At 47.3% G+C, this 25,738-nt stretch overlaps 1 protein-coding gene across 1 annotated transcript in view; it reads left to right on the forward strand.

The window, feature by feature from the left end:
* SLCO3A1 (solute carrier organic anion transporter family member 3A1) overlaps positions 1-25,738 on the forward strand; it is a 212,913-nt gene that overhangs the window by 151,885 nt on the left and 35,290 nt on the right. The window contains exons 3-4 of the mRNA XM_074966503.1: positions 8,612-8,710; positions 14,832-15,095. Coding sequence (XP_074822604.1) covers positions 8,612-8,710; positions 14,832-15,095 — 363 coding nt within the window. The remainder of the gene's footprint in view (positions 1-8,611; positions 8,711-14,831; positions 15,096-25,738) is intronic.

A 25,738-nucleotide genomic window follows, 5' to 3' on the forward strand; every position in this document is an offset into this window, starting at 1 on the left:
CCCCGGTGAAGTATGGCAGAGCTGTTATCCCTATCGTACCCCTGGGAAACCGAGGCACAGAGAGACTAAGTGGCCCACCCAAGGTCACACATGAAACTGAACATTTGTCTCACAAATTTGAGGTGATCACTTACCCAGTGGACTGTCTTTCCGCTTCACTTCCATGCCAGGTGCAGAATAGCTGTACGTAGGGGCTGTGCTTTGGGAACCCTCAGATGAGTTACATTTTATTTTAAAGGATAATACCGTACAGGCAGTCCCTGGGCTCATGACACAATTGGCTCCTGAAAATCACATCTGAAGTCGAAACGTTGTAACTCGATTTTCCCACAGGAACAATGTCGGCTTGAGCGTCACAAAGTCGAAAGCAACATCAGAAAGTCCAAACAGGATTTCAGTTTAGAAACGTCGTAAATACTGTTCATCCTAACTCGAACGTCGTAAAGTCGAGGACTGCCTGTAATATATTGTTAGTACATGGCAGGCGTTAAGATGGGATCCTCTGAAGAGGAACACGGGGAGAGCTTGCTTTTAGGGTAAACTTTAAGGAAAGTAAAAAACACAGTTACCTTTGGGGGGGGGTAATTGCAATTAACCTGGAGGTGAAAGATAATTTAATGTTTTAGCATAAGATACCTTAAAAGTCCATTCTTTTAGCAGACACTTTAATCCCACAGCGCCCTCTAGTGGTGAAAGTTCAGCGTGACGTTTTCCAGTGTTCAGTTTTACCAGTCTCTCTAATGCTTTATCAGCTCGCCTAACACATTCTTGTTCGCTCCCTGCGTTAGAAAATGGATCTCCTTTCTCACATGCTGATGTCTTGCTCCCTCGGATCTCTGTCTCTGTCCCTTTCTTGGTCACTGCAGTCCCAAACCAAGCTCTGATTCAAGTGGGCCGGCTTACATACCCCTGGAGTCTGACACAACTGAAACTGGGACTTGTCACTGTGCAGGAAAACAGCATGAGGCCAAACGCAGTCCTTCCTCAGCCCAAACTCCCACTGACTTCAATGACCCCATTGCCAGAGGATTAAGGATTTCAGGGTTTGGCCTCTCGTGACATGCCACGTGTGACTTACCCCAGTGATCCCGCGTGGGCAGCAAACAGCAGCCTTTGAAAGTTCACAGAGCTCCCGAGAGTACAAAACACTTTGTGAAAACCAGTGGCTGCAATTCGTGGACTGACGCCCTGCTGGCTCTGGAGAACAGGTCAGACCCCAATCACAGCTGGCTTAGCCTGCCTTCTGGGCTCCAGCCCAACACCACATGTATTTCATTCTAAGCTGCAGAAAGCTACATGTCGCCTGCCCTGGTGATGGCCCTGGAACTTGGTGGAAAAGCCCGTCTGCTGACCAGGACTATCCTCGATCCACATACACAATGCCCACTGGGAGTACTGGGAATTTAGTCTTGGCTTTAGTGTGGCTGTTAGGACACTGATGTCTGTGGGAGTCCGTCACCACTCTAAGCCGTTCTATTGCCCTCTGTGACCTTATCTCAGGAAGAGAGCAATCTCTGTAACTGCTGTAACAATAATATGGGGACGTGTTTGCCTGAGAGCATGGTGCTTCCCAAGAGCAAATCATCTGTGTGCGCTCGCTGGGCAAGGACCCAAAGAGTGCATGTTAGATAAGGTCTTATTCATATGCTGGGGATCACGTTAAGCCCAGGGGTGCAAGTAAGTTAGAGGACCTCCCAGTACGCTGGAGTCCTGAGCAGGGGGCGTGGCCTCAACCGGAAGAGGCGTGGCCTCAACCGGAAGAGGCAGGGCCTTAAATCCCCGGGCCCTTTAAATCTAGATTTAAAGGGCCAGGGCTCCAGCTGCGGTAGTGGCGGCTGGGAGCCCAGGGCCCTTTAAATCACCCCCGAGCTACCAGTTGCAGAGGCGGGGCTCGGGGGCAATTTAAAGGGCCCAGTGCTCCTGCTGCCACTACCGCAGCAGAGCCCCAGACCCTTTAAATCACTGAGGAGCCCTGGGGGTTCCCGGCTGCCACCGCTACCCGGGGGCTCTGGACTCTGGGCGCTGATTTCCAAGAGCCATCTCCATTGGCTTCAGTGGTGCTATGCCAATTTTCAGCAGATGAAATTCTGACCCTGTGTTTGCTCAGACGTGCCTGTTCTGCCCCCCACCCTCCCTTGCAGCCCTGCGCACCTGAGAGCAAGGAGGCAGGGATTTTGAGACTCACTTCTGCTCATTGCAGAGGGCTACCTACGCCTAGTGCTTAACCATAGGTGATAGGGGGCTTATTCTGTCACCCACTTACTTCTCTGGTCCTTCTCGCATGAACAGAGAGCAACAATACCCGAAGTCCAAAGATGCAAACAATTCAATGTTTATTGGGGTGAACTTCCAGCAAGCATGATTCCAGTTTCTTTCCTTAGTGTCCCCCTTCCCAGTTCCGACACCACAGAGCCTTACCTGTGTCCCTGTTCCCATTCCTGCCCTTAGCTAAACATGATTCCAATTTCCCCACCCCCATTCCTTGTTCCCATTTCTCCCATTTCCCCCTTTAGGAAAACATGATTCCAATTTCCCCACCCCCATTCCCTCTTCCCATTCCCTCCCGCCCCCACACACACACTTCCTGGTTGACTGCAGACTACATAGTAAAACTGGAGTTCTGCTTAGCTATATCATTTTCCTGAAATTTAACTAACCAACCCTAACATATTGTTACATGATTATTTAACCAGTTATATCCCACCACCTTAATTAGTTTACACCCAGCAAAATTAATTATACAGCAGACAGGAACAATCACAGAACCAGACAGAGATTATACAGACAAACAATAGGGAAATGGGGACTACAGTGACAGAACAATACAGAAATGAGGATTTCACATCCCAGCTATTGATAAGTGAGTTCTTGCCAGACAGGATGCTATCAAACTAAGTTTCCTTTTACATCTTCTAGGCACTTCCCTTTCTCTGGAGGCGATAGGCATTATCAGGACAGGATTGTACTCCTCACAGCCCAATAGCACCTTATTTCAATGTGACTAGTTTGGAATGTGAGGATGTGACCATTCGCTTTTTCCCAGCTTACAGCTGCCTCTGCTGCTTAGCCAAAGGCCTTAGCCTAAGCACAGGGCCTCAGACTGTCACAGTAAGAGAAGGCCCTTACACCGGCGGACAGTGATTTTGATTCTTTCTTTTATAGCTCTATAACTAGCTAAGTGATAAGAATACACCTCAATTCTTAGAGTATAGGCCTTTACAGACAGGCCTGAATATCTATATCCTAACAATAGGTGCCCCCGTGTGTAGCCTCTGCTCATACATATACTAGAGTGCAATAGGCTTGCACATGGTGTGCTGTGCAAGGACTTCCAGGATCCAGGCCTTATCGTGTGCCTACAGGTATTTAGCAATAACTAAGGCTACGTTTTAGTCACGGGTATTTTTAGTAAAAGTCATGGACAGGTCATGGGCAGTAAACGAAAATTCACAGCCCGTGACCTGTCCATGACTTCTACTATATGTACCATGACCCCTGACTAAAACTTGGGCCGGGGGGGCTGTGGGTGCTCTGGAGGGGGTAGCAGTCTGGGGGCGACATGGGTGCTGGGGGGTAGCCCGGGACCCCCGCTGGTGCTGGAGGGTATGGGTGGGTGGCAGCAAGCTGCCCAGGACCTGGCGCTGTGGGGGTGGCCTGGGACCCCCACTGGCACTGCGGGAGTGGGGGGCTGGCTGTGCTGGAAGGCTTCCTACCCAGCTCTGACCGGCATGTCCCTGCAGCTCCTAGGGAGAGGGAAGGCCAGGGGGGCTCCAGGCACTGCTCCCATCACAAGCATCAGCTCCGCAGCTCCCATTGGCTGGGAACCACAGTCAATGGGAGCTGCAGGGACAGTGCCTGCAAGAAAGGACAGCGCACAGAGCCCCCTGGCTCTTCCACCTAGGAGCTGCAGGGACATGCTGGCCTCTTCCGGGAAGGCCCCCCCACAGATAAGCACCACCCTACACCCCAACCCCCTGACCCAGCCCTGAGGCCCCTCCCACACCCAAACTGCTGCTGGCCCAGGGGCTGCCCGAGTTTTCGGGCACCCCCTGAGCCAGCCACACTGGCCACTGCAAAAGTCATGGAGGTCACAGAAAGTCACAGAATCCGTGACTTCCATGACCTCCGTGACGGACACACAGCCTTAGCAATAACACATATGGGGCTAATTCGCAGTGGATCCCCCAGTCAACAAAACTCTGACTTTGCACACACACACAATTATTATTACTGTCTAGCACTATTATTATGATTAATATTACATAGTGGCATATAAACAAATTATTAGTGCATAACTCTGTGCATACCCACACACATATAGCAGATCCTTGCTCATTCCCATGTTGACTGGCAAAGCACCTGTGAATTAGTGAACCTTGTGAACTAGCAAAAAAAGTGTTCAAACATGCTGATAAAGCCTGAATGCTGCATTTCAAAAAGTGTGCTCCTTTCCTTTTCTTTTGTCAGTTGTAGTTTGGTTTGAATGCTGGGAGAGTTTGAGTAAGTGTACTGCGGTGTGTTTGATAAAAGTACCAGTGTCTCTGTCACTTGCGGCTTTTGCTGTACTGTAGATAGATGGAGGAGTCCTGCCAGCTTTAGTGTAGAGTCTCAGGTTAGTGAGGTTCTCCTGCACGTTCACTGTGCCATATGCCTGAGTCTGAAATGTGGCAGATGGCAGCGTGGGATCATATCTAGCAATCTCCAGCACACAGTCTGAAGTGGGGACTGAATATGATTTATCTTAGCTCAAGATCAGCGTTTCCCATTACGCTGAGTTCAGCCGTGCTCTGTAGGCTGCGACTTACTCTTTCTCAGTAGGTCTATTTGCAATGTTACCTTTGACTCTCAAAGTGTGTCAAGACAATATTACAAGTTAATCCTCTTAGATAACTAGTGACATCAAGAAGTGTTTTCCCTTTAAAAACCATGCACCTTGTTAAGAGCACCAGGCTAGCATGGTGCTTTGGACAAATCCAGCCCTAGTACTGCCCATCACCTCTTGCTGTATCTGGAGACGCTCCCTTCCCCTCTGACCCCCGTCCATCCATGTCACTGCCACCCATAAACAAATCCACTAGCCCCACAGTGCTCCAGGGGCCAGCAGAGAGTTGATCTGCTTATTTTTAGAAACCTCTGCAGTCTTCATCCAGCCTCTCCCTCCCCCATAGCACCAGCTTCCTTCATGCATTTTTACACTGATGGCAAGAGACCCTTCTCCTCTGCAGCTCCCACCCCCTGCAACAGTCTTCCCTGGACCCCATTTCTCTGAGAGAGATCCCACCCCCGCAGTGTCCGAGCCGTGAAGTGGCTCACAACACCATAGTGTCTGAGCACCTGGCAGACATTAGTGAACGTACCCTTTCCTCACCAATGTGAAGTAAAGGAGGAGTATCCTCATTTTACAGAGGGGGAAGAGAGGCACAAAGAGATTAAGGCTTGGATTGTCAAAGGATGCCAAGTGATTTAGGAGTACAAGTCCCATCACCCTTCCATAGGATTTAGGCACACACCGGGCCTTTGAAATTCCTACCATAAGTGACTTACCCAAGGTCACACCTATAGTTTGCACTCGAGAGGGGAATCGAATCCCGATCTCCCAGCCTAGTGCTTTAACCACAAGGCCACCATCTCTCCCTCGCATCATTTACAAAAATCTCCTCAGAAACCCGCTCTTTTCTCCCGGCCTCTCCCTTTCTCTCTCCCCTTATTGGTCTTGATTTCGGTGCCGGTATCGGTGAGCGCCGTTTGCACGCGAGACGCTGGAGGGGATAATGGTTGCTCCATGGCATCAGTTATTAAAGCCAAGCCGCGCTCTTGAAGGAGCTAACACATGCACAGAACTAAGGCAAAGTTATTTCTGGCCAGGCAAACTCTTCCTTGCTGCCCAGCCAGGCTTTCATTAGGGCACGTGGCTTTGTTTCAGTAGACTTGGTGTTCCGTCACGGGTATTAAAAGGCCACTGCTTTTCTCCAGCTCCTCTCTCTGCCCCCAGCTGTGCAGGTCATTTCTCTGATTGCTGAGAATTGCGCTAGGAGAAAATGCTTCGGGCTGAAATCTTGTTTCGGGTTAAAGGGCTGGGAGGCTGTGGTTAACCAGTGCGTTACCAATCCGCCGAGATGTCAGGGCAGCGGCAGACAGCTTCTCTGGATGGCTTCGCAGAGGGGACAAGGGATGCGTCCCACTGCCAAACTGAAGTGTGAGTTCGATATACAGAGTGCAGGCAGAGGCAGGGTGGTGGGGGGAGAAATGTCCCAGCTGGGACTCAGATAGCTCCTTGCAGGCCCCACAGCCCCCAGGGGGGAATGAGCCCCATTCAGCTCCTCTGATGTCAAGACAACGCCCCCTTCACCCACCCCCAGGAACACTGTGATGCTGGGGCACCTCAGTGGAGTGGCAGAGTGGGAGCTGCAACTGTAAGGGAGTATTTCAACAGCTGAAAAGGCACATTTACACCATATATTATAGCAGCTCAGTATGTCAGGGATAGGCTGGCCCCAGGCGCTGAAAGTATCCAGGCCTGTCTGGTAAATGGATGGTGTTTAACCTGGCTGGACACAGGTGAGGATTTCCCTGGTGGAATCTGCCCTGGGAGAAGAGTTGTGTCTGCAGTAGCTTGTGCTCGTAGCAAGGCATCCTGGGAAGTGACCCTGCCAGTTGAGACCTGGGCACATCTGGCCACTAAGCTATTTGCTGCACTTGCTGTGAAAATCAGGGTCCAGACACCCCAACAGAAGAACAGGGGGTCTGAACCCCAAAGAATAAGCAATTGAATTAATTGATTGTATACAATGTTGTTGTGCATAAAAATATATCGAGTAAGGTCTCTTATGAAAGCTTGTAATGTTCTGAACTTGATGGTCATTACGAGATATGTATACAAACTGCCGTCACGAGTTCATGTATTTGTCTGTATGTATAAAACTATACTGTACTCCTAATTTGTGCTACAACATTCAGCTCCACCTCCTGATGGGGCAGTGGGCAGTCAGCCAGGGAGGGGCTGCCTCCCCAACCAGATGAGACTAGCTCCAAGCACCTAGGAAAAGACAAATGGTGGGCCATTACAGTGAATGGGAAGACACTGAGACACCCTGGCTATCAAGTCAAGAGGGAACTTCTCCTGCTCTCAGTGACCATGCGAGAGAGAGACAGAGAGAGAACTGCAAACCCTTTTAAAAGAGAAGGGTTTTGAAGTGAAATCTAGTCAGAAACTGAGGGACAGCATCTAGGCTGGAAGCTGTCTGGGAAACACTGATCGCCCTTGCAGTTAGGAGGTATGCTGGTGTAACCCACACACCTTCAGGGTGTGGTATTCTGTCCCATCTAGTGGCACCAAGACCACTTAGAAAGAGAGTTAATGAGTCTGCTCTACAGCCTTAGCTAACAGGCAGTTGGCTTTTAGCTCATGTGGTAGAGGCTCATGCACTAAGCTCCAGAGGTCCCTGGTTTGATCCTGCCCACCGACGACCAGCGTCTGTCAGCATTGCACTGGGACACTGTTCAAAGGTAATAGGTACCTTGTATTACAACAGGGGTTTCATCTAATTTAAAGTGTAAAGCCTGAGGTTCCATTATGATGTTTATTTTCTGTGTAACTTGCATACATCTGCTTTCCCTCATGATTTCATCTTTGGCTCTGGGGGTTTTCTGCTTAAGAAGCTTTTTTTTCATTTTTACCCCAAGCAGGTCTCTGTATGCAAACTGTATGGCGTGTGCATGTCCGAGCAGGCTGGGGGCTGGTTTCATACCTTGCGGGGGTGACGAACCAGAAGGGAAAAGTCAGAGTATCTGTTAGTTCAGAACTCGGCGTGGACAGGTTTGGGGAGACTCGGGACTGGAAGGGCTTGGGGTCACCAGCAAAGTGTAACTAGGCTGACGAAGCCAGGATAAGACTTTGTGCATGTGGAGGGGCTACTGGTGTCAGGGCTGTGAACCAAAGATATCCAGCATAAATGCACCCAAGATTACAGGGCAGGAGGTGAGAGAAACCCTTCCTGGTCTGGGTGGTCCCCAAAATGTCTCACAAGCCATCGCTTCAGGTGTACAGAAATCCTTCCTGGCATTCAGCCCCATCCATCCCTCTCCTCTGAGGAGCTGGGGCAGCACAGAGAGCATTATGGGGGAGCCCTTGTGTTCAAAGCTTGTGTCCAACCGGCATGACATCTCCATGCTCTACAACAGCGTTTCTCAAACTGGAGGTCCTGACCCAAAAGGGGGTCGCAAGGCTATTGTAGGGGGATCGGGAGATCACCCCAATGTCGCTGGGGGGGGTAAAGGGGAGTTGGGGGGGATACAGCAGCTGCCACTCTCTGGCCACCCTGCTCTGAAGGCAGCACCATCAACAGCAGCACTGCAGACGTAAGGGTGGCAATACCATGAGTATGCACCTATGAGTATGTACCGTAATTTGCTATCACTTGCGGGAGGTCACAGCCTGAAATATTTTCAAAGAGTGGCCCAGCGAAAAAAAGTTTGAGAACCCCTGCTCTACAGTATTCTTTGGAAGCAAATCTTGACTTGATGTCAGTAGAGCCTGGATTTGGCCCAATGTGTGATGAACGATCTGTGCCTAGTGTTTAATTTCCCTGTGTTGTTTTCTGCTTCTTTGCAGGGATCCTGTTTACAATGCTGGTATTTGGACCAGCCTGTGGATTTATCTTGGGCTCCTTCTGTACCAAAATCTATGTGGACGCTGTCTTCATTGACACAAGTAAGGCGAATTGTTTCTGAGTTGCTGTTTAAGAGCATTCATGATGTATTGTGGGACTAAGATGTTGAGATTCACTCATAAAGCCCCCTCTCATTGAGTCTCTTAGGCTCATGAGCATAACAAGGCAGGAGGAGATCCTTTTGAGAGAGACTCAGCTGCTGGGTGGGATTCAAAGCCTTTCGCCTCGATTCCAGTGGAGAAGAGGTTGGAAGCGGCTGGAAGTTGTTCCCATCTGGGATGGTTTGGAATCTCATGTTAAATGAGGCTGAGGGGATCACAGCCCCGTTCTTAGTAGACTGACTTTGCATCGAGATGCCACCATCACAGCTGGTGCTAGCTAGCTCCCATGCATGCACCCTCCACCAAGGGACTGGGGACAGTATAGGCCAGGGAGAACGAACTCCCCATTTTGCCACTACAGGAAGTCTTTGCAGCCCAGCATAGAGGCATATCAATAAGGAAGCTTCTGGTGCTATCTGTGCGCTATTTCTCTTGGTGATAGTTGCTATGTAACTCTCCTCCCTGAGCCCTACTCTTTAGTTTTTCACAGTTAATGATATTCTAAATGTCACTCTCTCTTGATCTGTCTTTCTGTCTCCTCTTCTATTATTAGAGATATTATTCCTTTTGTCAGTAGACTCCAGTTACACTGTACATTAGCCCAGTACGCCTCTGAAAGGGGAAGAGGAAAGAAACAATAGGGTGATAGATAATAAAAATGTTCATGGTCCAAGACAGGGAATTCAGATCCTTTATTATTTAGACCCTGATCCTGTAAAGACTTAAGCACACACTTAATTTTATACCTGGGAGTCATTCCATTGAAGCCAATGGAGTAACTTCAGTCAATGGGCCTACTTGTGAGTGGAAAGCAAGCTCATAAATAAGACTTTTTAGAACTGAACTTTTAAAGTGCCCTTGATAGAACCTTGGTATTAATTCTGGGGGTAAAGCTTTCACAAAAGCAAATAATAATTCCTGCCAGGATGCTGCTAAAACTTAGCAACAGAAAAATGTCTTAATCAGAGCGGTTAAAAATATTTTTAAATTAGGTGACGTTTTTCGTGAAAAATGTTTGTGGATTTGAAAATTTCCAAATTTTTGATGAATGATTCAAAATGAAAATGTTTCCATTTGGTTTGTTCTTTTTTGCCATTGGAAAACGGGATGGGGTTATGAACAGGGGAGGAAAAGCCTGAAAAACACAAATCAGAAATTTCCAAGTTCACTTGAAATGATCGCTTTTCACTTGAATCATTTCATCAAAAAATTGCACCGAGGTTTCGAATGAAACGAAAATGTTTCATTCTGTTTGAAACTTTTTTATTGGAAAAGAATTCCCATTTTTGTGACAAAGCCTACCAGTAATAATACTCTCACTTTATTCCATTAGCCAAAGATAGAACTTCAGGGGAGGTAGGTCAGGGACTCTGAGTTGTTATCCCCATGTGACCAATGGGGAAAAGGAGGGACTGTGATGGGTCATTTGCCCTGGGTTTCCCTGTAAGACAGAATTGGGGAGGAGACCAAGGAGTCTTGATTCCCCACTTTCCCGCCATTCCACAAACTCAGACTATTAGGAAAGTCAGGAGCTGGTCCCTGACAGAGGCTGGATCCTAGTTAGATCAGTAGTCTGATTCATGTGGCAGCTCTTATGTGTGAGTGTCAAAACGTTTTCAAGTAACTTCCATGTCCTGCTTAAATTTTTGTAGGTGGATGGGTACATTATTGTTCAAGAAGCAGAACCCTTTGTTCATTGCCAATGTCATCCCTTTGCCAGCAGAGGGAGCTATAAACCAACCGATCCTCTCCTCTGCTTTCCTGACTGCTTGGTTAGTTTACAAAGCTGGAGCTTCTCCCTTTTGTAGAACTTTTCTCCGCCTTGTTCAAAGGCCTTTGCCTATGTCTCCCCTCCAACAGGCTCTATCAGCATCTCTCATCTTTCTTCAGGGGTGTTGTCCCCTTTGGGAACGTGCTGCACTTCTGTGATATCGCAACACATCACAACACCATAAATACGGTATTTTGTACGTCCCATGAGGCTGCCTTGCAGGGCTCGGAACAGGCCTCTGCAAATTGGCTCAAAGGTGCGGAGCAGCCACTGTGTCTTGTTCTATCATACACAAGGGGCATGTACAAATTCATCTGAAAACCAGACACTCACTGGCTTTCTTTGTGCTGCTTGCCCACCTGTAAATATATCTTACTGGGCAGCACCTCTGACTACCCAGCATCCCTGCCAGGGAGCTCCTTGTTCAAACTTTGAGTGGGCCCATTTAATCCATTGATTTCAGTGGAGTTAAACCAATGATGAATTTGGCCCTATAATAATAATACCTAGCTTTTACATCAGTAGATCTCAAAGCACTTTACAAAGGAGGTCAGTAGCCTCAGCTCCATTTTACAGATGGGGAAACTGAGGCACAGAGAAGGGGAAGTGGCTTGCTCAGGGTCACCCAGCAGGCCAGTGGAAGAACCAGGAATTAGAACCTAGGTTAGCTGAGTCCTAGTTCAGTGCTCTGCCCACTAAGACACACTGCCTCATAGACAGCGTAGGCCTCCTTTAACCATGCACACATCAGACTACTGAGTCTAAACCACTCCAGAGCGTACATGGTCACATTTACTGCTGAACAATAAAATCAAATGTGGCCTGTTCCTAGTACCACTATGGCACTGCTAACGAGGGCATTGGACCATGAACTTTGGGAAACGCAGCGGGATGGGATGGGATGGCTCAGTCGATGATCAGGGGCATAGAGAACTTTCTAGATCTGGCCTAGGTGGTTGGTGACGGCCTGTTATTGTCAGCTGAGGGTTGTTCAGAGGTCTGCTGGGTGGAAACCAAACTGGCGGCCTGAGTCTATTTTCAGATGGATGAGGGTGTCCACGCCCCAGCTGGACCTGCAGTCTCAGCGCAGAGGCCAGGAAAGGAATGTTCCAGGAGACTGAACTGCGCTCTTATCCCCAGGCCAGTTCTCAGGCACAGGGACAGAGCAGTGAGGGGGAGAGATTGTGGCTCCACTGCCCATACTGCACCTGTCTGGGGAATATACAGAAGGCCTGGCTGTCAATCTGGCACCATTCCCGGGAGCTAAAGAAATGCATCTCAGAGGGGGGGAAATAACGGGCACGAATTCAATCCCTCAAAAATGAAAATATTTTCGAGCTATACAGTATTTTCCCCTGGGACTGAAGCGTCTCCTTCCCTCTCCGCTTGAGAGACAACTTGATTACTTCACGTCAGACACAGCTTTTCAGATTGACTATAACGCAAAACACACAGAGGAGATTGTTATTCGAGCCGCACACGCACGCAAACCCCCACCAAGAATGAGCTCCCAGGAGCGAAGGCACACATTGGCCTTGCTTTCCCAGCGGATCTCTTCAGAGGACACAATGTTATGCTTTCCGTCTGAAAGAGAAGTTCTCATCTGCCACAGGTTTTATCCCCCAGAATGACTCTCATGATTTACAGATGGGCTTTTTTCTGTGTGCTGATTGATTGCCGGGGGTAGGGGGGGTTACAGACCAGGAGCCAAGACATCCCGTCCTGGTCTAGTAATCGCACTCAGGAAACGGGTTGCAGCCATGGCCTTCAATGAAGCCGGACCTATTGCTGACTTGGAATAACAGGGGAAACTGAGGAGCAAGGCAAAAAGGCTCCCACGCTCGCTCAGCAGAGTGTGCTCATCATTCCCCTGCACTCAGCTGGACGGCCACGCTAAGCACATTCAGAGTAAGTCAGGTATGGGGTGGTCTTATATGCTCACCAGAGCAAGAAGCTCTCCAGGGAGGCTGTCCCACCGAGGCATCAACGAATGTGGGTGGCTGAGGGGCCTGCTCAGAGTAACGCATTCCAGGGGCTCAGAAGTTACTGGGTGATGTCCAGCCCAGCCTCACTAATTCACATAGGCACCTGGGAGACCGGGTGCCAGGTACTGAATTTGGGCAGTGAGTGAGCGAATGCCAGAGCGGAGCAAAACCAATGCATCACTAAATGTGCTTTATTCATCTATTTAATTATGATTTGTTATGAGAGCACAGAGGGGCTCCACCTGAGATCAGCCCTATTGCGCTAGGAGCTGTACAAACACAGTGAGAGCCAGTCCCTGCCATGAAGAGCTTACATTCTAAATAGACGAAACAGGCAGGAGATGGGAGGGGAAACAGAGCCCCGAGGAGATGAAGTGAGTTGGGCAAGATCCCTCAGTAGGTCAGTGACAGAGCCTCAGAAACAGAACCCAGATCTCCTGACTCTCAGCCCAGGGCTCTATCTATTGGACTACGCTACCCCTCATTTTTTGCCAATTGCCCTTCAATTTTCATTGCTCATGATGGTACGTAGATTCACAGATTTTTTTAAAGGCCAGAAGGGACCATTGTGATCATCATCAACACAGGCCTGAGAACTTCCCCCAAAGTAATTTCCAGAGCAGATCTTTTAGAAAAACATCCAATCTTGATTTAAAAATTGTCAGTGATGGAGAATCCACCATGCCCCTTGGTAAATTGTCCCAATATTTAATTACTCTGACCTTTAAAAATTGAGGCCTTATTTCCAGTCTGAATGTGTCTAGCTTCAACTTCCAGCCACTGGATCGTGTTAGACCTTTCTCTGCTACATGGGAGAGCCCACATCAGTAAGTGCATGACAGAGTGTAGGTTGTAACACGAGAACTGATTGCACCAATTGCTCGGGAAGTCTTTTGCTGAGAGCTGGGGACCAAACAAGTTTGGTGTGGATGACAGGGTGTGCAGTGGAGTGGGGTTCACAGCCTGATCATAATGACCAGCAGGAGCAGCGGAATTGGGGGGCAGAGAGGGATAGAACGCCTGCAATGGAAATGTTGGGGGACTGATGTATGTCCCCCCCAAAGTTTTCTGCCCCCCACAATATCTCGCTGAGGTGAGAGGGGAACCCGGCTATGTTTCTACCTCTGCAATGCATGTGTTGTGAGGGTGGGACCAGGAGGAGGGCCTGGAGCAACTCTCTCGGCACACAAGATCAGGCTGGCTGCTGGGGAGCAGGTAGGGTCAGTGCTCCTCTCCCTGCCCTGCAGCCACCAGGATTCCTGTGGAGACACCTGGCGTGAGGGAGGGATGGGAGCATGGGTGGCAGCTGCTGGGAGGGCTGGGGGACAGGGGACCAGCACTGGGGCAAGGGGGATTGGCACACAGGATGCTGGAGGGGAAGCACAGAGTGCTGGGCACCGGCTGCAAAGGAGCTGCCTTAGGAATGGCAATAGGAACTGTCTTCTGAGCCTGAAGCCAGCCTCTCTCCTCCCCTCCTTTCCCCCCACAGCCAAGACTCCCCCTCCTATCCCTCTCAGTGAGCCGCCACCCCACCGCTACCAGCGACAGGTCTTTTCACTCGAGGAAGAATGAAGTAACTTTTGGGAATGCAAAAGTGCAGGGGAGGTTCCTTCCCAGTTGCCTTTTGTGGTGTTTCCTTTCTTTTCCCTCCTGTGGGGGAGCGAAGTCCCCCCTGTGTGCCTCCAAGACTTGGGGTCCATCGCTTTGTACTCCCGTGCAGGACACACGTGAAATCTGAAAGTGATCGTGACCCTACAATGAAAACTCTGCTGAACAGGGAGCTTGTTTCCTGTGTGTTTGGGCAGCACCCAGCGCTTACAAATAACAGTAGCGTAAGCAGGGGCGTGTAATGGGGGAGGGATGAGTGATCTTGGGGCAGTGTCATGGAGCAGATTGCTGTTTGGATCCCATTGCCACTAATAGATAACAGTCACTTCAACTAGCTGTTTCGAGTCTGCAAGCTTGTGTCACGCAGAAACGCCAAGGGGCCTTTCTGAGTTTCAGACGCATTCAGCCTTCAGTCGTGTGATCCAGATCCCTCCATCCCTCTTCATCAGTAATAATATTAACTCACAGTTCTATGACCTAGAAGTCCCAATCAGGATCAAGACCCCATTCTGCTAGGTGTTGTACAAGCCAAAGTGCCAGGTTCCTTGCCCCAAGCAGTTTCTTTCTGTGTCTGTTTTATACCCAGATTGCTACTCAATGGGGATATCCTGGGGTTGACTTTAGCCCTCTGGGTCTTTAACCCTTTGTGTCTCTCTCCTTCCATTGGAATCACTGATGTGTGGCTTTGCCGTTGCAGGTAAATTGGATATCACCCCCGATGACCCTCGGTGGATCGGCGCGTGGTGGGCAGGCTTCTTGCTGTGTGGTGCCTTACTTTTCTTCTCGTCCCTCTTGATGTTTGGATTCCCGCAGTCCCTGTCCCCCAGGGTGGAGCATGCAGTGGAGAGCGAGCAAGCCATGCTCCCCGAACGGGACTACGAGAGGCCCAAGCCAAGCAATGGGATCCTGCGGCACTCGCTCGAAGGGGAGGACGGTGCCTCCTGCCTCCAGCAGCTGAGAGGTGACAAACTCCCCTGCAACTCATTGCGTTTCTACGGCAGGTTCATAGCTCACTAGATTCATAATTTGGCTCTGATTTTGGCTACCCCACCTGCCCACCCACCCACCCCAAAAAAACCCTGTTGGAATTTCTCTCCCTCACTTTTACTTATCCCTGATAGTGCACTCATTTTAATGGGAGACATTGTTCCACTTAAAAGGCTTTGGTTTAAGCTACAAGATGTAGAAATCCAGAGAAAGCCATTAGGGTTCATCAAAAATGGGGCTAAGGGAGGGACGGGGGAGAATGGAGGGAATAAAACAGTGGACGACAGAAGTTCTCCAAGACACTTTGTGAGTTTCTACTCTCCAGAACCTCACCGTCTTGTAGCTTGGCTATGCCTGCGGCTCACACAGTGGGGACAGGCAGAAAGCAAGTATGGCTGATTCAAAGAGGTTTGGAGCTGCCTTTTGATGGAGCCATGGCAGGGCCAACAGAACCCCATGCTCCTGAGTGTAAAGCAGTAAATGCTGGGCACCGACACAGCAAAATACCAGAGTGCAGAATAGGGTTAGGAGGAAGCCTTTAGAAAGGGCAAGGCCAGAGAACAGTCTGAGTATCAACAGAACCCTTGTTAGGTCATAAAACAGCCAACACGTGTCAGAATAGAATAATCTGGGCCAGATCCTCAGTTGGTGGAAATCAGCATAACTCCAAGGAGGTCAAATGACACCAGATGAGGTGTGTTTATGTGTGTGTGTACACACCATGTACATATGTAGTATTACAGAATTCTTTAGGTGAGAGGACAGCTCTACTAGGGCATCTGGTCAGCTCCCACTTGCTGTCATCACAGCAGAGAGTTGGTTTCCTTATCCCTTAAAGCTTCCTGATAAACAAGGGCCAAACCACTTAATCCTGTCCAACCCTTACCGACTTCATTGGGGCGTGCGTGGTGCGAATGCAGGGAGGGGAGAAAGGAAGCTTGGAAGGATTTTGAATAGAGAACATTTTGAGTAATGGATGTTGTTGCTCCTTAGGAGAAGGTCAGTTGTGATCAGAAAATTTCAAAAATTTGAGCATAAAAGGAGGAAATTTTTTAAAAATTTGCTGTCATCCAATCCTTCAGGCTGCAGGGATTTGGAAATGGAATGTTGCATGGGTGGAGATTGGCTGTCCCACCAGCCAGTCCCTTCTGCCAGTGGACATATTTGTTCCATCCATCCAGATAATTTCATGGCTGTCAGTACTATAGCATTTGAATGTCGGTGTTTGGATCTGAGCACTGAATTGACGTGAAGGACAGCAGAGGTTCAGACCAATTGGGTCATTGCTCAGTTTCAGACAACCGTGTATGGTAACATGTAACACAATTTACCTGCTGCACCAAGTGGAAGGAATTCTGCTCAAGAGTGGTGTGGAGCAAACTGCGTTATTGAGTTACTTGCTGAATGACTGCCTTGCAGCATAGGTACTGTGTATGCTCTAGGGGCCTATGTGTCACCCAGTTATACCAGATAGTGTTTGTATCCCTAGAAATGCACTCCAGAAGAGGGTGATGTTCTGATTGGTTAGTACTACAATGGAAAGCGGACAAGGACAAACCATTCCACTGAAGTCGATAGGCTGAGACCAGGGATAAATCTGGCTGTGTGTACACTTCTGTGTGTTTGAGAGGAGACACTTCTTGCAAACAATGGCAAGATATAACTAGGGGTGTTTGGAAGGGAATACTACATACCTTCAAATTCCATTGAAACTTTATGTTTCAGAAGGTGGAGGAAGTAAACCAAGGGACCTCCATTTTAGACTTGATTCTGAATAATAGGGAAGAATTGGTTGCGAATATGAAGATTGAAGGCAACTTAACTGACAGAGATCATGAAATGATAGACGTCAAGATTCTAAGAAAGGGAAAGAGAGCAGCAGCATAAAGATAACAGACTTAAGAAAAGCAGACATTAACAATCTCAGAGAACTTGTAGATAAGGTCCCATGGGGAAAAAATGTAAGGGAAAAACAAGTTCAAGAGAGTTGGCAGTTTCTCAGAGACAATATTAAAGCCACAACAGCAAATTCTCCTGGTGCAAAGGAAATCTAAGAAGAATAGTAAGAGGCCAGCATGGCTTCATGAGCAGCTCTTTAATGACCTGAAAATCAAAAGAGAATTCTACAAAAAGAGCAAACATGGACAAATTGCTAAGGATGAGTACAAAAGAACAGTGCAGGCATGTAGAGACAAAATCAAAAAGGCCAAGTGAAAAAATTAGTTATACAGAGCAAGGGGCATAAAAGGCAACAAGAGAAATGCAAAGGAAAATTCCCTACTTAGCAGAGAAGTAAAGCTAGTTACGGACGACATGAAAAAGGCAGAGGTGTTTAATGCCCATTTTGCTTCAGTCTTCACTAAAAAGGTAAATTATGACCAGATACCTAACACAATTAATATGAACAATAAAGGGAAAGGAACACAAGCCAAAATAGGGAAAGAACAGCCTATAAGAACAGATGTATTTGAGTTGCCAGGGACTGATGAAATTCACTCGAGGGTACTTGAGGAACTAGCTGAAACTAGCTATTAGTGATTATCTTTGAGAACTCAGGGAAGGCAGGTGAGAACCCAGAGGACTGGAGAAGGGCAAAGGTAGCATATATATTTAAAATGGGGGAAAAAAGAGGAACCAGGGAATTATAGACCAATCAGCCTAACTTCGATATCTGGAAAGATACTGGAACAAATTATTAAGCAATCAGTTTGTAAGCACCTTGAGGACAATAGGGTTATAAAGAATAGCCAGCATGGATTTGTCATGAACAAATCATGCCAAACCAACCTAATTTCCTTCTTTGACATGGTTATTGGCCTAATGGATGTGGGGTGGGGGGAAATATAGATGAACTGTATCATGATTATAGTAGGCTTTTGACACAGCCTCATATGACATTCTCATAAGGAAACTAGGTGAAATGTGGTCTAGATGAAATTACTGTAAGGTGGGTGCAAAACAGCTGAAAAAAAATATTTAAAGAGGACTTTGCTGTCAGACGGGGGGGATGAATTTAGTGGGTTCCCACAGGCGACTGTTTTGGATCTAGTCAATATTTTCATTAATGACTTGGATAATGGAGTGGAGAGTATGCTCATAAAATTTGCTGATGACACCAAGCTAGGAGGGTTTCAAGCACTGTGGAGGACAGAATTAGAATTGAAAATGATCTGGACAAATTGGAGAATGGTTGTGAAATCATAAAATAAAATTCAAGAAAGACAGGTGCAAAGTACTACACTTAGGAAGGAAAAATCAAATGTAAAACTACAAAATGGGGAATAACTGGCTAGGCGGCTGTACTGTTGAAAAGAATGTGGGGGTTAGTGGATCAAAACTTGAATATGAGTCAACAATGTGATGCAGTTGATAAAAAGGCTAATATCATTGGTATATTAGGAAGAGTGTCATATGTAAGACATGGGAGGTAATTGTCCTGCTCTACTTGGCAGGTGAGGCCCGTGTCCAATTCTGGGTGCCACGTTTTAAGAGCAATATGGACAAATTGGAGAGAGTACAGCAGAAAGCAACAAAAAACTAGAAGATTTAGAAAACCTGATCTCTGATGAAATGTTTGGGAAAAAAAACCTGGCATGTTTAGTGTTGAGAAAAGAAGAGTGAGGAGGGACTTGATAACTGTCTTCAAATATGTTAAGGGCTGGTATAAAGAGAATGGTGATCAATTGTTCTCCATGTCCACTAAAAGCAGGACTAGAAGCAATCGGCTTATTCTGCAGCAAGGAATATTTAGGTTAGATATTAAGAAAAACTTTCTAACAATAAGCACTGGAATAGACTCCAAGGCTGGTTGTAGATTTCCCATCGTTGGAGATTTTTACAGGTTGGGCAAACTCCTGTCACGGGTGGTCTGGGGTATACTTGGTCCTGCCTTAGTGCAGGGGGCTGGATTAGATGACCTCTTGAAGTCCCTTCCAGCCCTATAATTTCTCTGTTTCTATGAAATCCATTGGACTACAATTGCCTTTGGGAGTGTTAAGCAGTTGGCATTTATTTTGTTGAAAAATAAGTGCCATCCCTTCTAAATAGGGGCTGTTGGTATATATGGGCTAGTGTGTGTGTGTGTGTGTGTGTTTGTGTCTTTGGGTGCATGGGGTTGTGGTATTTATGTATTTGTGCAGCTGAGTCAAGGAGGACAGGTGTGTATGTCCATGTGTGTCTGGTTGCATGGGGTAGTGTGTGTGGATTTGTGTGGATGTGCATCTCTGTGCACAGGGAGGCTGTGTGTGTGTGTGTGTGTGGGTGTATTTGTGTAATAAATCTTTGGGTAGGTGTGGGGGTTGTTTGTGAATATGCAGGTGTTTACATGTTTCCGGTTGGATGGTGTTCTGTGTGCATATTTGTGTAGGGAGGTTGTGTGTGTGTTTTTGTGCATGTGCATTTCTGTCAATTGATGGGCTTGTCTACACTGGGAACTTGCATGTTGTCTCTCTCCCGAGGGGCTTGTGGGTTTGTTGTGTGGACAAATGTTGTCTGTCTGGGGGAGCTGTGTGTGTATGTTGATATGAAGGATGAATTTCAGGGTTCAACTGAAGCTTCTTTTGAATGCTTTTCTCCAGTCCGTTCCATATCTTGCACCTTTAAGAACTGAGTGGACACTGAGGAGCCATGTTACTTTGAGATAGATGTTTCCAGCTGTGTGCTTCACACCAGACACCAACATGCTTTAGTCAGGGCTGTGGAAGGAAGTTTTGAGGGCTGGCAAGCTTTGTTGGGAGACCATAAAATGTAGGAATCGGCTGAAACTCCTGGTTCTCCACAGATCTTAGCACACAGAAAGGATGTGACTCTCATATAAAAGCAAGCAGCTCAAAGCCTTGGAAATGCCTTTCACATCTCCGCCAAGGTCTAAACGGGAGGGAGGGACCGACCGGTTGGAGGCAGAGGCATCTCGCCCCAGGGGTATTTTCATGCTGGGATGAGAAGCACCCTTCGGAGAAGTTTAAAACCTGGAATGAAAGCTGTGCCTTTGAACAACAGAAGGAGAAGTGGCCATCAAAGGCAGCAGAGTCGCCTCGCTGCCTCGCTGCCTGCACAGCTGCTCCTAGCACAGCTAGGGGAGTGACCCAGGAACTCTGCTCCCACTCGGAAGGAGGGAAGGATGAAACTCTGTGTAATGGGCTATTAGAGGTTACCCTGGGGTTCTGGTCTAGTGGGCAAGAATTTACATCTGGGGAGGCACCAGAGTGGATTCCTACCTGGGTTTCTATCTATCTATGGTACTTCTGATTTAGTTGGGGATTGGTCCTGCTTTGAGCAGGAGGTTGGACTAGATGACCTCTTGAGGTCCCTTCCAACCCTGATAGTCTACAATTCTATGGCCCTCCTTTACTGTAGTGTCTGAACATCTCATAGTCTCTATCCTTACAGCACTGCTCTAATGTAGGACAATGGTATTCTGCCCATTTTATTGGTAGGGAACTGAGAGATTTAAGTGACTTGCCCAAGGTCAGTCAGGAAGTCTGGGGTGGAACAGGGAATTGAACGCTGGTTAACAAGCACCTAATCACTGGCCCATCCTTTTTTCCCCTAGTTTGGCATATTCTAGATCAATCCAGGTGGTGGCTTTACACTGTTGCACCTGGGAATGGGATACTACACTCTCTTTCTTCTTTTGTGTGTCATTAAATGTGAATGTGTGTTAGAGTGCGGGAAAGGGAAGGGTTAATAGCACGGGTTTACAGCAGGGAAAGGATAGGCAGATGCTGCCCAGGTTTTCCCTGGCATCTCTGCCAAAGCACGTTATTCCTGATCTGGAGTGCCCCTTGCTACTCCAGTCCTAGGCTCCCCACATAGAGCCCTGTGAATGCACCTCACTTCTGACCTGCAGTATCCCTTGCTATCCTAGTGCTTGGCACTCAGATCAGCTTTGCTAATTTACCTTCAGTCCTGACCTGCCCCTCCAACCCTGCTATTCCAACTCTGGGACAGTGTACAACTCTGCCACTGTACCTCAGCCCTCGCCTGTACCCCCAGCTGATCTAGGCCTGGGATTGCCACCTAGCTCTACCATTGCAAATGAATGATAACTGGCAGCGCCTCCTGCCACTAACCAACAGTCCCCTACTCGTCTCTGCGGCAATATATGAGCTTCTGTCTGCACAGAACAGCTGCCCTGTTTCCTTGCCCAGTGCCATCCTCACAGCTTTCCTTTCTGTGCTTCTGGATACCTGAGTGTGACAGCTGCCAAATTCCCTTGTTCCACCTCCCAGGAAACTCTGCCTTGGGAAGAGAATGCTGCTGGCTGGCAAGAGGCTCCCAGATCCCGCAGGTGGATTCCAGGCAATTAAAGGGCTGTACGCCACAGCGGGACATAATAGTAATAATCATAATTAACCATTAGCATGCACAATGGTTTCCAGCTTCAAAGCGCTAACTGATCATTAGTGAAAACTGTCAGACGCCTTGGTGAGCCGGGGCTGGGTGAGTGTGCCTGTAGTCAGCTAGCAGCCTGTGTACCCCGTCTGCAGCAGTGGTGGGGGTGTGCTCTCTCTGGGGCAGTCCCTTGCACTTTGCCCCTTGCGATCACTTCTTAGCCCATGGATAGTGTGATTTGCTCCGTCCTTGGCTCCTGTCAATGCCCTTTCCATCCTTCCCCAGCTAGCGCTAGTGTTCTGCTACATTTTTCTTAATTAGGGGCTGTGCCTCTCAGCCCTATTGTTGTTGTGAGAAGCTGGTGATTGGAGAGACCTTGCTCTGCAGGCTAAATGGGAGATTGGTTTTCATCCTGCAATTTGTCTTTCTAGATGTACTCTCACCTAGCACGTTTCCTCTTGCATTTGTCTGTCTGGGCTCGATGGTAATGCAAAGGGAAGGATCCCCCAAATCAGAGGCATAACGGATCATATTCTGGGCCATACTCTGTTCTCACTTACACTTGTGTAAAACAGTTGTGTCAGTGAAGTTGCTCTGGATTCAGCCAGGATTAAATTAGAACAGAGTTTAGCACTCGGAGTCTGCATATCTTGCTTCTGCTGAGCATAATCTGTTGGATGACATTTTCATTCCATCCCACTCTCCAGCTTCTATGCTTGAACTATTCTGCCCTTAGGGCTTATTTCGGAGCAGCCGCATCAGAGATTAATCGGGTTGGGTCTGATCATGTGGGGTGAGGAAGGCTTACAACTTCCACAGACTGTTCGTCTGTTTAAAGAGGGGTGTGATATTGGAAGAGAGTTAAAAGATCCTGTAGGTATTGAGATTGGAAGCTTTTAGGGGCAAAGAATGTCTCTTCCTATATGTTTGTACAGCACCTAGCACAATGGGGCTCTGATCTCAATTGGGCTCTACTGTAATATAAATAATATGTACTCCCTAAAAATCCATTTAAAAGTCAATGGGAATCTTCCCAATTAATTTCACTGGCAATGAATCAGGCACTAAGGGCCAAAGCCTGCTCCCACTGAATTCAGTGGGAGTTTTGGTATTGACTTTAATGGGATTAGATTTGTCCTTATAACCTCCTTGTCGTTTTCTGCATCCTGTCTGTGGAATGGGAGATAGGGGAGTTGCAGTGTATGTGTTAGAATCTGAGCCTGATCCCTTAATCCTGCAGCCCAGTTATAATCCCTGGTTTACCACTTTGCATTCTGGTACCATGGAAATGGTGCCACAGATTTGATCATTCTGTCTAGACATGGAAAAGCCTCCAAAGGTTTGGGTGCTTCTGGGGATGTGAACCAATTTGGTCTGGCAATCACACCACGATCAAGCTCTCTTGTAAGAGTCCCAGAGCTGCCTGGTTTTGACTGGGTCAAAGATGCCATGAGAAGAATTTTTCTTATGCCCTAGTATTTCTGCTTCCCGCTCTGATTATCCCAGGATGCCCCAATATTGAGGTATTACAATGATACTGCCCTTATACTGACGCTAGATTTAACATTTGGTGCTATTCTGATATTTGATAAATGTGAAGCATGGTCTGGTGGTTAAAGCACAGGACTGGGAGCGAGGGTTCTCAGCTCCATCTCCGACACTGCTTCTGTGTGGCTTTGGACAAGTTACTTCACTGGGTGGTCCCCGTCTATAAAAGAAGAAACAATGCTTCAGGGCATACTAAACTGATCAGCAGCTGAGGTCAGGAAGAGAATCTGTTTCCATGAGGTCGTATTGCACAGCTGGCTTATAGGGGTGAGGGAGGTTTGCATCTTCCTCTGAAGAGTCAAATAAAGGCCACTGCCAGAGGCAGGATAGTAGATCAGAAGGATCAGCAATCCTTTTCACAGTACATGGCAATGTAAGAATATTTGTAGTTGTTTCGAGCCCATGTCTCTTACAAGAAACCCATTTGACATGGTGTCATCTGATTTCTTCATGCCCTTTGTGATATTAATTTTACTTGAGGCCTTGTACAGCTTGGTATATTAAAGTAAATTTCATTATCTTTGATGTCTTTCTGCTTCTTCCATCTTCTCTTTTTTATGAGCTGTCTCTTTCCATAAGATGTTTTCTTCATCTTCTTTTCCTCTTTTTCTTTTCTTACCCTGCAGCCAGGTTGATATTTTGCCTGTGTCTCTGATTCAGATACAAGATGTGTATTGCTTGGGAATGGGTCTTAGGCTCAGTACCTAATATGACCCTCTTCTCATTGCACTGTTGTAGGAGGACTAGGCTATTAAACCTCTCTCCCCCAATGCTTTCTATGTTTCTGTCTTTACTGTAAATTGAAAACATGTCTCCATAAGATGCGCCCACTGGAAAAAGGGCCCCCAACGATAATAGTGTCCCAAACAATTCATTTCAAGGATGATTATTGTAGTTTGTTGTTTCTGGAGAATAGCTAACCCTGGTATAAGGAGGTTATCCCCTGTATTTTCCAGTGGTTAGGTGCAAATCAAAGCTACTCACTGGAAATAAAGTACTTGCCAATGACTTTGAGGGCCTTAACGTCAGAAGAGTCTGGCACCCAAAATGCCACCACAACTAGAGCCAGGACTGCTCAGCACCTCTGAGAATGAGCCCCCTTGTCATTGATTCTGGAAGGAGTATGGAGTATTATAGAAGTGAAGTCAAGGGGGTAGAGATGTTAAGAAAAGGAAGGGGAGGCGTCTGAGGGAAGTGAATGGCTGAAAATGGAAAGCCCTCTTCTGTTAAGAGTTTGAATGAAATGTTTCATAGTGAGGAGAAACTCAGGCATTTATGATTGTGCTGGAAATCAAAAAGACAGATATTGCAATGACAGCAAAAATCTCTCTTGTGACATCTATTTCCACAGTATCAGTATGTGGTGATAGTGGTAGGGACGTGAACTGATGAGTTACTCCCTTCAAGTATCCCAGTGTGATTCTTCCTTCACAGCATCTGCTCTGGCCGATAGATTCTTCTCTGAGGCTCTCTCTTTATTTTGCATGCAACAAACCCCTGCTCCCAGGCTATCGGTATGAGTTGAAACTAAGGCCTGTAGCTCCAAAGTACAACTGTCCACCATGTGAGCTAAATGACTCTGCTCGTTCAGCAAAGCCCTTAAGCATGTGCTTAAGTCCCATTCAAGTTGACCAGTCTTGACCACATGGTAAAGTTAAACACATACTTAAGTGCTTTTCTGAATCAAAGCCTTAGCTGGGAGCAGTAGCAGGTGGCTTCCACTGTGGATCAGCTACAGAGTAGTACACAGACACACTTAGCCAGTTTACACATGGATTAGCCCTTCTCCATCAAACTGCTCCCTCCTGCACCCTAGTCTAGACAGCCACAAGCACAACATTTGTTCCTCCCTCCCGGTAGGGGATTTAAAACTCCATGCCAACTTTTAATTTAATTCCCAGAGGTATTTCACCCCAGGCAGTGATGCACCTCAGCCAGTATCAGATGGCAAATGGAGCAAGTGGCAGAGCTGAGATGAGAGGAGTTCTATTTCTATGGAAAGCTTCCAATTTATTTTTCTTTCCTGTGTAAAATTAAAGGAAATGATGTGGACCTTATTGATGAGAAGACATAGGCTGCACGATATCTGTCCTCTTCCCTTTTGAACTATTTCTATTTTATGTTACAGGAGCTCCAATTGATATTGATCCCTATTGTATTAGACACAGTATATACCCACAATAATAGACAGTACCTACTGCAAAGAGCTCATGGCCTAACTAGACAAAGGGTGGGATGGGCAAGAGGCACAGAGAAGTGGAGTGATTTGCCGAACATCACACAATGAGTCAGTGGTGGTGCTGGGAATAACCCAGGTCTCCTGCCTCTCCATCCAGTCCCCTGTCCAGTGATCAGATTGCCTCTGATGTACAAGATAATTGATACTGCAAAATAATCTTTGTTCTCTCTAAGCTGGTACAGTGCAAGATAAAGCTTTCACCCTTGGTCTTGCAAGGTATTTTTGGCACTGGCCACGTAGAGTGTCTAAATGACTCTCTGAGATATATTTTTCCATCACTTTAAAAGGTATCCTGCTGTTGTAAAAAACTATCAGATTTTTTTGTGTCTTTACCTTTGAGCTGGGGCAAACCAGCATCTTGCGGAATCCATTGGTATTTTACTAATTGAACTCCAGAGGCACAAGAGGAGATAACATATTAAATATGACTCTCTGAGCTCAGCTTTGTTTTCATCCTCCAAGTTCCGCTAAGAGGACAAATTCAGTAGATGGCCACC

The sequence above is a fragment of the Natator depressus genome, chromosome 10, assembly GCF_965152275.1.
Source record: "Natator depressus isolate rNatDep1 chromosome 10, rNatDep2.hap1, whole genome shotgun sequence".
Lineage (NCBI taxonomy): Eukaryota > Metazoa > Chordata > Testudines > Cheloniidae > Natator > Natator depressus.